This window comes from Cryptomeria japonica, chromosome 4, assembly GCF_030272615.1.
Source record: "Cryptomeria japonica chromosome 4, Sugi_1.0, whole genome shotgun sequence".
NCBI lineage: Eukaryota > Viridiplantae > Streptophyta > Pinopsida > Cupressales > Cupressaceae > Cryptomeria > Cryptomeria japonica.
This window is the reverse complement of record NC_081408.1, coordinates 606,619,098-606,636,095: the sequence shown is the minus strand read 5'-3', so window position 1 is coordinate 606,636,095 and position 16,998 is coordinate 606,619,098. Positions and strand designations below refer to the sequence as shown.

The 16,998-nt window shown below is 36.4% G+C and overlaps 1 protein-coding gene across 1 annotated transcript; it reads right to left on the bottom strand.

The window, feature by feature from the left end:
- Positions 1-11,703: 11,703 nt before the first annotated feature.
- LOC131061103 (GDSL esterase/lipase 7) lies at positions 11,704-16,602 on the bottom strand. The gene is made up of 5 exons (XM_057994616.2): positions 15,869-16,602; positions 15,605-15,732; positions 13,157-13,396; positions 12,811-13,066; positions 11,704-12,294 (listed from the first exon to the last, which is right to left on the bottom strand). Exons 1-5 carry the CDS (start codon positions 16,572-16,574, stop codon positions 12,065-12,067), a joined length of 1,560 nt encoding a protein of 519 aa, XP_057850599.2. The 5' UTR covers positions 16,575-16,602; the 3' UTR covers positions 11,704-12,064.
- Positions 16,603-16,998: the final 396 nt, after the last annotated feature.

Here is a 16,998-nt window from a genome sequence, read left to right as displayed (position 1 = left end):
TGGTGAGAACGAGTAGGAATATTATGTGCATGAAGATTTCCCGATTTCATCGAATGTGATTGGTATCTCAAAAGATGTTTTTCTGTATTATCTTTGGGTCCGGTGTGATTAGGAGCTCAAGGCCTTTGACTAGATATTGAGGATGTATAGCGTTTGGATGCATGTTAGGTTTGACCTTGGAGATGTATGTAGCGTGTTGATATATTTGAGGGAGAACAATGTGATATGGTTCACTTTTCATTCCTTGCCAACACCAAAATGTTTAGTGGAGACCTATTTTAGTTCCTTGTCTTAGCCAACATTGAGAATTATGATTTTCGGAGATAGTATATATAGGAGTTTGATTTGATGATTTCAGATATAGATTTTTGTGTTGAAGATATGAAAGATTGAAGGAATCCAGTGATTGCATGAGACATTTATCGGAAGGAGTTCCAGCAGTGCAGACTATGTTTTTATCGTGGGGGATTTTCTTTGTCTTTCTTTCTTCTTCGGCAATGAGCCTTATAGGGCAGTGAACCCATCTGTAATTTGGTAGTGAACCAAACTGGCAGTGAGCCACCCTTTGTAAAAATCACCTTAATTAGGGTTTTTAAAACTAACCAATTAGGTTTTGAAATTTGATTGAAAATTAAACTTGTAAAGAAAAAATTGAATTTTAAATTGCATACACACTTAGATTTGAGAATATAAATTAGAATTAAAGGTGTAAGAAGTCGGGTTCACCAAAATGTAATGGTGAAAAATTAGGGTTTCCACCATTAGAGAGATGAAAACCACTAATTTTTCATTACATTTGAAAGAGGGGTGAATCTAATAGATTCAGTCTCAAATCAACAATGATATGGACTGACTACTGATTGGATTTGTTGGTGTAATTATTTATTCATCTTGGATATAATTACACTATACTTAAGTTTACTTAGGGACATGCAAGTCACATTGTAGTTTGCATATGAGACACTTAGGGAGATGTGCATACATTGGGAGTGTGTATGTAGGAGAATTTCCACCTTTAATGGTGTGATATTTTTGTTACTTTATCATGTCCACTTATTGTAGAGTGATAATTCCACCTTCGGTGGGTGATCCACCTCATGTGAAATATTTTACTATTTCTCCTACCTACCCGTGCATTTCATTGAGCCACATGTCATCATTGTGTGCTCTCTTGTCTCTTAGCCTTGCCTTTATAAGCAAGCTCATCTACATTGTATATAATTCTTGATGATCCAATTGATCTCTTTTGCATCTTGATAGGAATACAGTTTATTATTTTCATATTTTATCTCTCTTGTCATTGTGCTATGTTTTGGTCTCTTTTATCTTGGTTGCTTCAAACATAATCTCACATGGTATCAGAGCGGTTGGAGCACCTTTTCATAGCCTTTGAAGAGATTTTATTGCGTTTTTTGAAAGAGGTCAAGAGGCAGATCTAAGGAGAAGCATCTTTTAGAGGCATCCTAGACTAGATTCGACCTCACCATTGTGTCTAGGTGGTCGATTTCATGAATTTTGACTATAAATTCGCCTATATTGGGCGAAAAGTCAATTTTGGGCATTAGAGAAAAAAAAATTGCAGTACGGTATGGATTTATTAAAAAAAATTAAATTAAATTAAATTTTTCTGCGAAATATTTTTACTTACATATTTTTTATTTTTGCAGTTTTTTTATTTATATTGTAAAAGTTCTATTTTATTTAAAAAATAAATTAAAAAAATATATAGTTTTGGGGGGTTGAACCTCCCCACGCCATCGTCCCGTCTATAGTTTTTTTTGCAAGGGTCATACCCTATGCAGTACACAGGGTCGTACCACTTGCCCGCCGATGTTTTTGAGCCTCGCCTCAACATCATCGAGCTTCACCAACTTCCTGGTAGCCGGTAACCTTTACGCCACCGTACATGCCTGTGTGTGTTGTAGGCACCGTACCAGCCGTTGTGCAACAAACTCTGGTCACCAGTCGACATTTCTCTGGCATTTCTCCCATGCACGCTTTGGCACCCATAGTTGTTAGCACCCCATACCTCTCATCATTGTTGTTGGCCGCCTCTACTCCCCGTCAATCGCTCCTCAGCCCCAACGCTGTCGTGTCGACCATCATCGTCGTCTATCCTTGGCCCTGAAACATCTTCTTTGTCGGGTTCTCTCCTCCCATCGGCCTGACATTTTTTGGACACTTCCCAACACCCTCTAGCTGACCAACTCTCATCGGACCACTGGCAGCCAATGCCTAACACCCATCGTGGTTGCCACCTCCGCCACGCAGAAAATTTTGATTCACACAGTCAACATCCCTCCAACTATCACGTGACAGTACCTTACTCACTAGCTTGCCCTATCTACACAGACCTATAGGCCACAATAGCAAACCATGTAAACACCACCTAGTAGGCCACGATACAACCGTACAGGCACAATCATCACCTAGTTGGTGCCACGTCAACCTATCATATAGAACTCGTTAGCACCCAGCCAACAAGACACCTCATCTGTATGGATTGCATAGCACATAGTCCACATCATCTTCTCTATGATACATCATCAGACACACCAGCTACCATGTCAGTGCCATGCAGACATTTTGTACTGACACCTCATCTTACGGACGACACATATCATTGCGTAGTTGGTCCACGTCAGTAAGTCCGTACTGTACAAACATCCACACAGGTAGGGAGGTGAAGTTTTGGTGACGGCCATACGACCATCAAATTTAACCTTGTATCTAGTTGACATCATCAATTTTCAAAAATTTATCAGCCCCCTCTTATTGAGCTTTTTCAGTTTTGCAGTTCACCTTTGGAAGGCCATATCTTGCTCATTTTGCTCCTTTTTGAGTAAATTTTTTTTTTAACTAGGCTAATTTTTCATTTAATTTCACATGGTGGTGTTATTTTCTGATTTGGGTGGACATATTTTTCAGAAAATTCAGTTTTTGGTGACTATACCAATCCAATCCATGTTTCTGCAACTTTCGGGACTCTGTTTGGGCTCATATGAACTCCTTTTCAAGTGCCATTTTTTTTTAAAGTTCATAATTTTTCATCTACTATCATTTTTTAGTGATTTTGAGTAGAAATTGTACTTTCAGCATATGGCCTTTTTTGGCCAATTTGGCACTTGTATTGCATAGATCTATCCTTTTGGTCTTTTGCATTTTAGTTCTAAGCCTATTGGGGCAAGTTGTAAAAAAAATTAGAAGTCCACTTTTCCATTGTTTGCAAGTGGCCTATTGTACACGCACTACATATAAAGTGCCAAAATCATCATTTTGGGGGGTACTTTTATTGAGTGAATTTGGTGGGGTGGGGGGTGGGTGTCTCTTGTGCTCTTGTTCTCTTGTGTTCTTTCATTTTTCTACTATGAGTTCTCCTAATTTTCCTCTCTTAACTCCACATAATTATGCTACTTGGAAAATTGATGCATGGAGTAAACTAATGGAAAAAGGATTAACTCATTACATTGATGGAACTATTGTTGCTCCCGATGATCCTAAGGCTGATCCCATTGGTCACTTGGATTGGCTCACTAAGAACATCATGGCAAATTGGTACCTTAAGAAACTATGTATCAAAAGATCTCATCTTTCATATTGATAAATGTACTACAATTAAGGATGCTTGGCAAAAGTTTCAAGACTTGTATGGTCAAGCTGATGAGATTAGGGGATATCAAATTGATAGTGATCTCACCATGTTAGATCCCAAGAAATTTGATACAATACAAGATTATGTCATTAAGGCAAAAGAGTTGAGAGCACAACTCGAGGATTGTGGCATTGGTAAGAAGGATACTCAATTGATCTTAAATTTGATGAGAAAGCTACCAGAATATACAACATTTGTTTCTAGTTTCCAAACCCATAGGATGAAAATGGGTTCAAGCTACACAATGCCTACATTTTATGCTTTCACTGACATGTTGATGATGGAACAAACTAAGTTGAAAAGCATGGGCATTCTTGAGACTTCTAAGTCTCAAGCATATATGGAAACTCAAGGGAACAAAGGAAATCAAGGAAAGGACAACTCAAATAGGAAGAAAGGGCAATCAAAGCCTAAGGACAAAGCACCGCCTTCTCCACAACAAGGAGATTCATCCTCTTCCAAGAAGGACAATTCACCAAAGAAGGAGATACCTACTTGTGCCTATTGTAAAAAGGTTGGTCATGAGGAGCGTCATTGCCATTCTTAGAAGATTGATGAGCTCCTACATATCCTCAAAAAGAACAACATTGATTTTCCTAATGCCTACAAGAAGGAGGATTCGTCACCTTCCACTTCATCACAATCAAAGAGGAAAGGATAAGCATTTATGGCAGCAACAAGTGGGAAGACTCGCTCTTTTGGAACAAGAAAAGGACAATCTCTTTTTGCTACTACAAGTCATGATTCAGAGAGATGGCTTCTAGATTCAGGAGCTTCTCATCATATGGCATCTTCGTAGACTATGGTTTATACATTTGAGCCTTGCACCATGCCACAGATTTTGATGGGAAATCATACATACATGGATGCAATTGGGAAAGGAACTATTGTCATTGGGGATAACTCCTTCAATGATGTGTTGTGTGTACCCCATTTTCCAAACAATCTTCTTTCCATCTATCAAATCACACATGGGACAACAAAGAAAACTATGGAGTTCACACCTGAGTCACTTTTCATTAGAGACTTGGAGAGTAGAGATATCATTGCGACTGGGTTTGTGGATCATGCATCTCGGTTATATTCCTTTTCGGATTTTATTCCTATTGATGAGGATGATTTTACATACATTGATCACACTTCTTGTGATGATTCAGATTTCAAGGAGAACTTTGGGTACTTGAACTTGGGGATTCTCACATGTGACCCCATTCTTGAGCCTTGCATTTTATCTCCTCCTCTTCATATCACATCGCCTATTACACCTAATGATGCAGATGATGCAACAATTTTGCCTTCTTGTGATTTAGTGCAGTAGGATATATCTTGTCTTCCAGCTTCAATTCATTGGGATGCCTACTTGTTAGACATTACAGGTTTGTTTGTGGAGTCCTACATTGCAGATTTGGGAGACATCATTGATGACATTCATCTTCTCTTTGATGAAGATGATCCTTCTTCGATTGTTGCAAGGGAATACTCTGACCCTCTTATTCATTCTCTACATGATCCTTCTTTTGAGGTTGACATGATTTTGGCTTCTTATGTACAACAATTGGAGGAGGTCTCTTTATCCTTAGACGAGACATGTGAATCTTTGGATCATGTTCTACATTCATCTCCAATAGATCTTGGAGTGCCCTTTTTAGTAGTGTGGAACAATACACCACCTTTGGAGGGGTTAACTTTCAGTATCAATATGGGGACAATTGAGCAGTTTTCAGAGACTTCATTCATCATGAGATTTTTTCCTACATCTTCCCTTCATGATTGGGGAGACTTCATGGATACACCTTTGGTTTTTATTTCTTCCCAAGGGGAGGAACATTGTTCGAGGTTCATGGAGTAGTTTCTTCATTCGGTTTTGAGCTTCTACCATTGGTGTAGATTCTACATTGAGGGGGGGCTACCTAGTCTCTCTTCTTTCTCTTATTCTCTCATATGGGGGGGACTTTATCCTCACATGGGGTTTTGTCCTTCACATACTTCTATGAGATTTCTTTCTAATGTTCTTATCTCTCTTTTGGGGGAGGGTATTTTCCCATTGGGTTTTCTCTCTTTCCCTGCTTTATGGGAGATTGCATTTACATTTGTACATGGGTACCTAACATGGCCATCTAGTCAGGACCCATCTTGCATTGCTTAGTTGCATTGTAGAATTAGGTGCATTCCCTTAAGTTGCACTTAAGGGGGGTGTTGGTGTAATTATTTATTCATCTTGAATATAATTACACTTTACTTAATTTTACTTAGGTACATGCACCACATTGTAGTTTGCGTATGAGACACTTAGGGTGATGTGCATACATTGGGAGTGTGTATGTAGGAGAATTTCCACCTTTTATGGTGTGATCTTGTTGTTACTTTAGCATATCCACTTATTGTGGAGTGATAATTCCACCTTCAGTAAGTGATCCACCTCATGTGAAATATTTTACTATTTCTCCTACCTACCCTTGCATCTCATTGAGCCATGTCATCATTGTGTGCTCTCTTGTCTCTTAGCCTTGCCTTTATAAGTAGGATCATCTATATTGTATGTAATTCTCGATGATCCAGTTGATCTCTTTTGCATCTTGATAGGAATACAGTTTATTCTTGTCATATTTTATCTCTCTTGTCATTGTGCTATCTTTTGGTCTCTTTGATCTTGGTTGTTTCAAACATAATCTCATAGGATTTAAGGGGTGTGAATTTGTTTTGCCCTCTTTTGTGAGTTGAAATGCTAAAATTAGGAAAAAGTGTTGAAAATGAAGGTAAAAATGCAGAAACGGTGAGCTACAGTCGTCAAATTGAGGCACATACTTGGATCTTAGCAATATATGCAAATTCATACCTGATCCCTAAAAAAGCTCAAAAAATGTTGGGATCGGAGCACCCATCTCTCTAGTCCTCCTAATGTTTCGCAAACTAAAGAGGGTTGATTTATCTCTACAAATAATGCCTATTCAGAAGAGTACAACTTTGTACCTATTTCATGTACACAAAAAGAAGGGCAAATAGGTTGGGAATAGGGGCTTGCCTAAGTCAAACCCTAGTTTGGAATCAACCTTGAATGAAATATTGCAAATACTGAAATAAAATGATGGAAGGATATACTTCAGATCTGCAATGACTGATAATGATGCTTTGCTTCTTGAATGTAATCACATATGTTGTATGAAATTACATGAACATGACAAAACCCTAATTTCAAGAGTACTTGCAAAATAATTCAATAATGCAAAATTTTAGAAAAAATGATTATTCAATTAAACAACCAAATTGATTTGTGATTTTGAAAAGATAAAGAATAATTATGAAAAATTATGCAACCCACTAGGAAATATAAATTTAAAATTAGGGATTTGTAAAAATAACCTCTTAATTTTAAAATATAAATTTGAAATTAGATCTAAGATTGCAATTTTGAAATTGAAATAATTAATCCAAAATTGGGCAACCCACAAGGCTAATTTAAATTTGAAAATTAGGGCTCATTTAATTAACCACTTAATTTTAAAATTTGAATTTGAAATTAAACTTGTAGATGAAAATTTTGAATTTTGAAATTGAAACACACTTAGATCTGAAACAATTAACCCAAATTAAACAATTCACAAGCTTAATTTTGATTTTAATAATTAGGGTTTTTTGTGAAATTAACCTCTAAATTTTTTAAATTTACTTGGAAATCAAACTTGTAAATGAAAATTTGAATTTTAAATTGCATAACATAAATAAAAATTAAAGGTGTAAGAAGTCGGGTTCACCAAAATGTAATGGTGAAAAGTTAAGGTTTCCACCATTAAAGGAATGAAAACTGCTAATTTACCATTACATTCAAAAGAGGGAGGAATGCAATAGATCCAATCCCAAATCAAGAATGATAAGGGCTAAATACTTATTGAATTTAAGGGTAGTGTGAATGAAATGACCCTCTTTCGTGAGTTGAAATACTGAAAAATAGGAAAAAGTGTTGGAAATGAAGGTAAAAATGCAAAAACAGTGAGCTACAGTCTTCAAACTTTCACATGCACCTAGATCTAATCCTCGAAAAAAGCTCCAAAAATGTCAAGGCCAGTGTGCCATTTGCCCTGGTCCTACTTTTGCGCATGCCAAAGAAGGTTGATTCGTCTCTACAAATAATGTCTATTCTAAAGAGTACAACTTCATACATGTTTCCTACACACAGAAAGAAGGTAAAATAGGTTGGGAATAGGGGCTTGCCTAAGTCAAACAGTTGGGTCACAAACCAAAAGTGGAATGCGGGATGGAAAATGGGACCCGAGGACCAAAAATTCGTTCCAAGTCCAAAATTGGGGCAACTAGACAAGAAACATGCTCTAAGCCTCAAAATGGGACTTGACAACAAAAGTCTAGGTTTCAGGGCCCAAAAGGGGCACTAGACCAAAACCGACACCCGAGCACCAAAGATGGGCTCTGGCACCCAAAATGACACCCGAGCACCACTAACAAGTTTTGGCACCCAAAATGGGCCCTGAGCACCACAACTGGGTTCAAAGGCCCAAGATGGGACTGCGAGACCAAAAATGTGTTCCAAGACGCAAGGATCTAAAATAGGTAATGTGGGACAAGAAATAGGTTGTGATGCCCAAAATAGGAATCGAGGACCAAAATCAATTATGGAAAGATATACCTCAGATCTACAATAACTGATAATGATGCTTTTCTTCTTAAATGTAATCACATATGTTGTATGAAATAGCATGAACATGACAAAACCATAATCACACACACATGCTTCCAAATGATTGAAGTAATCTTGCTCCATAATTAATGAATGAATAATGCAGGCTTGAAGACCTCTAGAGATGATTGGTAAATGCTTGATAATGGTAATTTCATCCTTCTCTTATGATGTGATGATCTGCAAATGAGAGGGGAAAACCTCCTTATATACTTTCCTGTAGAAAAATGCATTAATTTTATGATATAGGTTGACAAGGGGAGAGATTTCCCACTCATTTTTGAAAAGGCAAGAGGGGACCAAGAAAGGGCCCAATTAAGGGGGACCAAAGCGTGGAACCCTAGTCCCAGTGAGGACCAAAGATCACGCCTTGGTCCTATCTCTTTTTAGGGGCCAGACTAAGGGGTTATGTGGTGGATGAAGTGGAAATGAGGCCAAATTTGCAAGGTAATTGCATAATAAGGCCTTAATTAGGCATCGGGATGCAGACACTAAGGTGAGGGCCCAAATGTGGTCAAAATTGCAAAGGGGTGTAATTTTAGGATGCTACATAGACCAATCTTGCATTAACCAAAAAAAAATTATCTGATTTTTGCAATAGTTTAGTTTTAAATATTTTGATGAATAAATTAATGTAATAGGGCTTAAAATATTTTATGCATTACTTGGCCAAGTCCAAATGTTTTAGCTTGCATAAGAGATTGATACATGTTGACAACATCCTTATGGAATATTCTTGAAATCTTCGACTTTGGTTGTGGGTGGTGGTGGTTATAGATAGTAAGTATTTTAAAATATCACATTTACCATTTACAAGTTCATGTCTTGATAGGTGGGACCCAAGGGACACTTGGAAATGCATGGCTTACTACAAATTCTTGTGGAGTTATGGAGTTGTCATATTTGACCTCTTTGAGTGATTGTTAGCAGAGGTGGCCCTATTCAACATAAATCAAACTTTTTTATATTTTATTTATTATTTTATGATGGCCCCATTATTTGGACGTGTTATTTGGGGAAGAAAGTGATTTTACATTGATAATTCATGCTACTTATTATTGGAGGAAGTTGAGCTAGACTTGTGCAACACTGTGACAAAATTTAATACAAAATTTTGAATGATTTTTGCAGTGGTTTTCAATCTTAATGTGGGGTTTGGTTGGGTTACCCAATAAGGGGTTGCGGTAACCATATGGGGGTTATTCCTTGGATCACATTTCATAAACTTCAAGAAAGGTGTTGGAAGATACATTTTTAAAGTTAGCAATTTTAGTTTGTAGGTTGAAGGATTGAGTTAACATTGCAGTTTTAGCTCTTAAAGTTGATGGATTTTTCGTTGTAGTTTACTCTTGAATAATTTACTAATTTTTAAATTATTTTTTTAATTTATATCAAATTAGAGATGTTTATTTCATGCCCATATAGTCATGTGATTGTGATTCGGAACAACTATGTAATTGTGAAGATAGTTGTAGTAAGAGATAGAGAAGGATTTTACTTTTCCTATAGTTTGGTTTTACATATGTTGTTGCTTTTTTGTAGGTGTTGTTGATCTAAAATCAAATATCACTTATGAATGTTGTCTTTGTGGTTGAAAACTTGTAATTTTAGAACAATTTTGTAATTTTCTATTCAAGAAGAATAATGATAACAATGTTGTTTTGAGTTTTTAGATTTAAGTCAATTCATTTAAGTGGATTGCAATGTGTGTGGCTCGAGAGGAAGAGTCTCCCTGCATCACAAGGTGGCATAAAGTTCTAAATTCCCTAAAATGTGTATTCAAATGATGCAAGCTAATTCCTTCCATAAAATAAATGTAGAAAAAAATAAATCTATGTAGTGCTTGTTTCTTCTTCCCAAGGATCTAATATGTCTTCACATACATTCCTTTATTGTTGCAAGCCTCAATTTATTTGGTGCCAATAATAAACTTATAACTGTGAACTTTTATTATTTGAGTGTTGATCTTCCACACCCAAATAAGTACCTATATGCACCCAATTCTCCTCAAACATAGATATGGAATTCAAATACTCCTATGGAATATTATACATGAACTATGAGACTGAAAATTAAAATGAGGTGACAACTACTAAAATTGACTGGTAAATGAAAACTTGCAAGCAAAAAAGTAGAAGAATATATTTTGGCAATGCAAGATCTCTACATTCCCCCAGGGATGCTCTTGCACCACTATTATGCATGATGCATATTGTATTTTAGTTTTAATGGTTAATTGCATCTACCTCTAATTGGGTTAATTAGATTTTTACACATTAAGCTTATACTATCACTATTATCATTCACTTGTTTTCAATATTTTTCTTTCTTCTTTTTGTTTTCTCTTTGTAACAATAAATATAGCATACCCATTTGATTCCAATTTAGTTTTGTGCCCATGTTGATGGGAACGTTTTAATGCAATAAATATCAAAGAGTGGCATAATCTTATGCTAGACTTTCCTCATGGCCCCATCACATGATGCAAGTCAATCCTACAATGCGTGAGAATTAGCCTTCAAACCCACAACACCGAATTCAAATTTAATTTTTTTTTTTTCATTTTTACTAACAATTGTGAGCCAAGAGCCAACCTAGCACACATTTCATGTGACATGTTTTTTACAATACTGAATCATTCAAAAAAAACATTGCCATTATACATATGTCACTGATCCTAAAGTTATGTTCACCCAAATTCCGATTTAATTATTGCAATAATTCAATTTATTATTCACTCTAATTATATTACTTAAATTAGTTTTTCATCAATTGATTACACCAAGAGACAATCTACCGTGACAATAAAATAGAAGTCTCATATCATAATCATGAACATAAAAACCAAAACATAACTAAAACTATAAAATTAAAAAAATAACATAATTAATTAAATATATTTATGAAAGGATGGGCAATGTGAAACCACCAACATTATAGAAAGCCGGGTCAAAAAAGACACACCACCTACAATCATGCTAAACCAAATAATTATATTTTAATATTGAACAAATCTTCCTCATGCAAAAACAGGCCGACCATACAAAGCAAAGCCAACAAAATGAGAAACATGGAAAATATCTCTCCCAACAGTAATTCCTTGTCCGTCAACAAACAATGGCATCACACATCTTCAACATTCTCATATTTTTTATAATTCAACTTGTATACTAGGACAATTGTTATGAATAAATTTTAAGGGTTATGCAAGAAAAGATTTATAAATTATTTTAAAAAATTAATGAATTTAATATTATATGTGATTATTAAAAATATTGATTATATAGAAATAAATATCATTTAGAACATGAATATTCTGATAGCTCAATTCAAGAGGCCATCTTTCATATACAAGGGCATCTGAGACAATTATGTTGCTTCTTACAGAGATGATTGAAAAAATACAAAAACACCTATCAAAATTCAAAGCACAATATCAGCATTGCAAAAAGATACCCATAAACTATCTAAGATGTTGAGAAAACCAGAGAACTTGCCATCAAGCCTCATAAAAGAAGATCAACATCATAATTTTTTGGTGAATTGTCCTCTGAACTACCTTTGATCTTATAATGGTTTAACCCCACAGTGATAAAACATAAGGTTATTGTAAAATGAACTGTACATATTCTGCATATTTTATCAATTGACATCCAGATGTTGTGCTGTCTGGAGAAATGAATAAGGAAAAAGAATCTCCATGGAAAGAGAAAGAAGGCAAATCAAGAATCGGCCATTACCAGGTCATAGAGATTCATAGGATGGGTAATGTTCTTATATTTGCCATTCCACTGATTGTCCGCCATGATTGAATTAACTGTATCAGTGGTGTGATACTGGTCCCACCACACATAGCCGGTTGCATTGTTGCACGCCACATTGGAAAATGCACAGAGGATCCCTCCTCCAAATTTCCCCAACCCACAGCATGCGTTACTCACAGACTGGAACCCTGAACCACCACATCATTATCACAATATAAAAATCTGCCCAGATCAAATGCGACCAGCTTAAATATCATTGGGGTTTTTTCAATGAAAAGACCATAAATTTGCTGGATTTTGATTGCGGACCAGTCTTAAAAAATAATAATTTAGAAGTGCATTGTTTTATAGATTATAGTTTTAAAATTATGTCAGTTTATACATTCCTTTAGTAGCTTCTGGATTTGACTGTGTGTCTATTTTTAGCATCAATATTTAGGATAACACTCTCTCATATCCTCATATCAGAAGGTAAGAGAGAGTGATCCGAAACATCGATGTTAAAATTAAACACAATCAAATCAAAAAGATACTAACGGAATTCAAATGGATTGTAGAAATCTGACAAGTTTTACATTGTTGATAGGATTACTTGTGGATTCAACTGTGAAAGCAATCTAACATTTTCTGAGTTTTGGGATTTGCATTCATTCAAGTAAGTTTTAAACAATACTGTTGGGTAGAGAAAGCAAAAAATAAGTTACCATAATGTTTGGGCTTTTTAAGGATGTCCATCAGTCCCTCATATATGTCAGAGAAGACTATATTTGCACCAGGAAGTTTGGAGTTGAGGCCTTCCACCATGTATTTCAAGGCATAGTTATACTCTATAATCATGTTGTTTATGTCCTCTACGCATTCGCCATTGGGACTGTTTGTTTCCCATAAGAAGTGCGGAGCACAGCCCAGAGGCCCCATTCCTATGCACACCATTTTCCTCGCATTCGCATTGTACAAATGCTAAGACATACCATAAATAAACCATGAATACATAAAACAAAGAATTCAAATAGATTACAGGGGTTTTTTAATCTGACTTTTGTAATTTACCATCAATTCATTTCTGATGCCTTGAACGAGCAGCTTGTTGAACTTCCAAGGGGGGTGCAGGGATCGAATTCCCGAGACATTTCGCAGGTAGAAGTGAATGTAATCGTTGCTGCCAACGGAGACGTAGATTATAGACTTGGATATTCTCTGTCTTGATTGCTCTTCGCCGAAATACAGTGACATGTCTTGCACCATTTCTGAGAATTGCTCGATTTGCTGCGTTAGGGATATGTGCTGCCCCTGCAAATCAACAAGCCAAGAATTAAATCCAATTTGAGAGCTAATCCACATAAATTGTAGGAAAGTGGTATCTGATTTTTGTAAGAATAAACTGAAAAGGGGGAAGTAGCTCAATGGAGCATATGGAAAAAAATCTTAAGTTCCAGTTCAAGTTGGTTCATAGAGTTGTACCAGAGACAGGTTAATAGGAACAGCAATGTTATTCAAGAAGGGGATGTATGAAACAATCTATGAAATGTGATTTGAACTTAAAAAGAACAAGTAGCTCGATGGTAAAGCAGTAAACAGAGTAATCTTAGTTTCGAAATTTAACATGTGTCAGACGGGTTAGCAGTCCAAACATAAAAGTGGAATTCATGAAACGATGACTGAAACAATCCATACTTGGAATGCCCAACCGTAAATGGAATCTGCTAGGTTCAAATCCAAGCTAGTTATAAACTATTAACAATGAATTGTGAACTTGCCATCCACACAGCAGTAATGCATACTCAGAATATCCAACAGTAAATGTTAGGGGCTAAATTCGAGTCCTAGCCAGTCCATGAGAAGCTAACAATCCCTCAAGAAATTGCAAACTGTTCACCCACTCAGCAGCAATTCGTCCCCAAAATATCGAACAGTAAAACAGGAAGGTCTAAGGTTAAATCCTAGCTAATCCATGGAAGTTCAATATAATTCCTCAAGATATTGTTCAATGAATTGAGAACTTGTCACCCACTCCTACTTCGCAACAATCCATACTCAGAATATCCAACAGTAAAATGAGAGGGACTAAGTTCAAATCCTAGCTAGTCCATGAGAAAATAACAATCCCTCAAGAGATTGTTCAATGAATTGCAAACTTGTTACCCATTCAGCATGACCATCAAGAACAGAGTGTTGCATTTGAGAAACCTCCAAAGTTTACAGGGTACATTCCAAGGGTTTGCCATAATGAACAGAGCCTTAAAATGCAGCCTGCGAAATGAAAAGAATATGAAGATTACAGGCTACAAGGAAAAATAACTAGAAGCGAATGTAATCGTTGCTATCAAGCAAAGACAAGAGGGGCTGAGTTCAAATCCTAGTTTGTCCCTGAGAAGCTAACAATACCTCAAAAAGTTGTTCAATGAGTTGAGAATTTGTCACTTGTCACCACTTAGCAACAGTCCATACTCGGAAACTCCAACAGTAAAACGAGATGGGCTAAATTCAAATCCTAGCTAGTCTATGAGAAGCTAATAATCCCTCAAGAAATTGTTCAATAAATTGCGAACTTATCACCCATTCAGCATGACCATCAAGAACGGAGTGTTACATTTGAGCAACCTCCAAGGTTTACAGGGTACATTCCAAGGGATTGCCATAATGAACAGAACCTTAAAATGCAGACTGTGAAATGAAATGAATATGAAGATTACAGGCTACAAGGCAAGAGGGGCTAAGTTCAAATCCTAGCTAGTCCCTGAGAAGCTAACAATACCTCAAGAAATTGTTGAATGAGTTGAGAATTTATCACCCACTTAGTAACAATCCATACTCAGAAACTCCAACAGTAAAACGAGAGGGGCTAATTCAAATCCTAGCTAGTCCATGAGAAGCTAATAATCCATCAAGAAATTGTTCAATAAATTGCAAACTTGTCACCCATTCAGCATGACCATCAAGAACGAAGTGTTACATTTGAGCAACCTCCAAGGTTTACAGGGCACATTCCAAAGAATTGCCGTAATGAACAGAGCCTTAAAATGTAGCCTGTGAAATGAAAAGAATATGAAGAGTACAGGCTACAAAGTAAAATAACTAGAAGTGAATGTAATCGTTGCTACCAAGCAAAGAGAAGAGGAGCTAGGCGCAAATCCTAGCTAGTCCCTGAGAAGCTAACAGTATCTCAATAAATTGTTGAATGAATTGAGAATTTGTCACCCACTTAGCAACATTCCATACTCAGAATATCCAACAGTAAACTAGTGGGACTAAATTCAAATCCTAGCTAGTCCATGAGAAGCTGACAATCCCTCAAGAAATTGTTCAATAAATTGCAGACTTGCACCCATTCAGCATAACCATCAAGAACAGAGTGCTAAATTTGAGCAGCCTCCAAAGTTTACAGGGTACATTCCAAGGGATTGCCATAATGATCAGAGCCTTAAAATGTAGCCTATGAAATGAAAGGAATATGAAGATTATACGCTACAAGGCAAAACAACAAGAAAAGTCACTAACCAAATCAGCGCCGCTGGAATACAAAACCCCCGCTCCTGCAGATGCAAAATTAACACCCTGCATCATATTCTCCACCATTCCACCCAATCCAAGATATGTTGGAACAAATGGCAGTCCCATGAACAGAGCTGCAAGATACACACACACAACAACAAATCATACTTCACCTCTGCATAATATGCTAGACCCAAATTTAACAGCCAAGAATATCAAAATTCAAAGAAAATTAACAATAAACAAGAAACCAAAGATCAATTTACATACCCAAATAATCTACAGTGAGGCGGCCATTGGAGAATCTGCCAGTGGGCATGTGGGTATCAAAATCTCTGCCATAGGGAGGGACATCAGCTCTAGCAAAAGTACCCAAATAGTTATTGTTCCCACTATCTACAGTGGAGTCCCCAAAAATGTAAAAAGCAGGGACAAGTGACGAAGAGTCCGTTTCCCCTGCCCCTGGTATATCTGCATTGCTTTTGTTCGGAGCATCAGCCATGGAAACAGGGAATTCATGGTTTAGAGAAGAAATACGTTCAAGCAGATGTGGGTCTTGTTTCTCGTCTAATTGTTCTACGTTTTCTTTCCATTGCTGGCAATTGGAAAGGTCATGGCCCTCATTTTCATTTGGTGAACAGGGAGATTGAGCACAGAAGAGAGCGGTGGAATCTGTGGGTATTGGTTGCAGAGGCGAGGAGGTTTGACCCCATGACGTGGGTAGAAGCAAAATGTAGATTACGATGGCAAAGGCTAACAAGATTGTAGCGCCTGGCATCATGGCTTCCAAGGTAGTTATGAAAGATAGGCCTCGTTGAAATATATACACGACGCCAAAGATGGCCATGAGAAATTTACTGGGTGAGTTTTTTAAATTTTTTTCTTGGTCAGGTGGGAATTCGCTCTGGATATCCTGTAATTTTATAGGCTTCGGATGGATGGCATTTGGTGCATGTTGCCAGCTTAAAATCCGCATTAGATGATTTTGTATTCAGAGTTGTTAACTTGAGGTTGATGAATGTGCTTTTTGAAGACAAACAATTTGCATTTTCTTTTATTTAAAAGACTACAAATAGGAAACAAGTATCGAGGAATGAAGGCGTTGGTATTTTAATTGAATATTTTTAATAGGATTTAAGAATTCAAGGTTTTTTTCTTTTCATTTCCGGATTAATTTTCTTCTTATTAAGAATTAAAATATAAAGATATATTAATCAAAAAAAAAATTAGAAAAGGGTAAAACTTTAGTAAATAAAAATAAAAATTACAAAGTAAGAATGATCAACAATCTTATGAAAAATAATGAACTACTCATTCCTATCCTTCACAACTAATTGCTTTAACATTTGAGATACATATAAAGGCAAATGTCCCCTGTTTGTAATATTTCAACCTTGCAT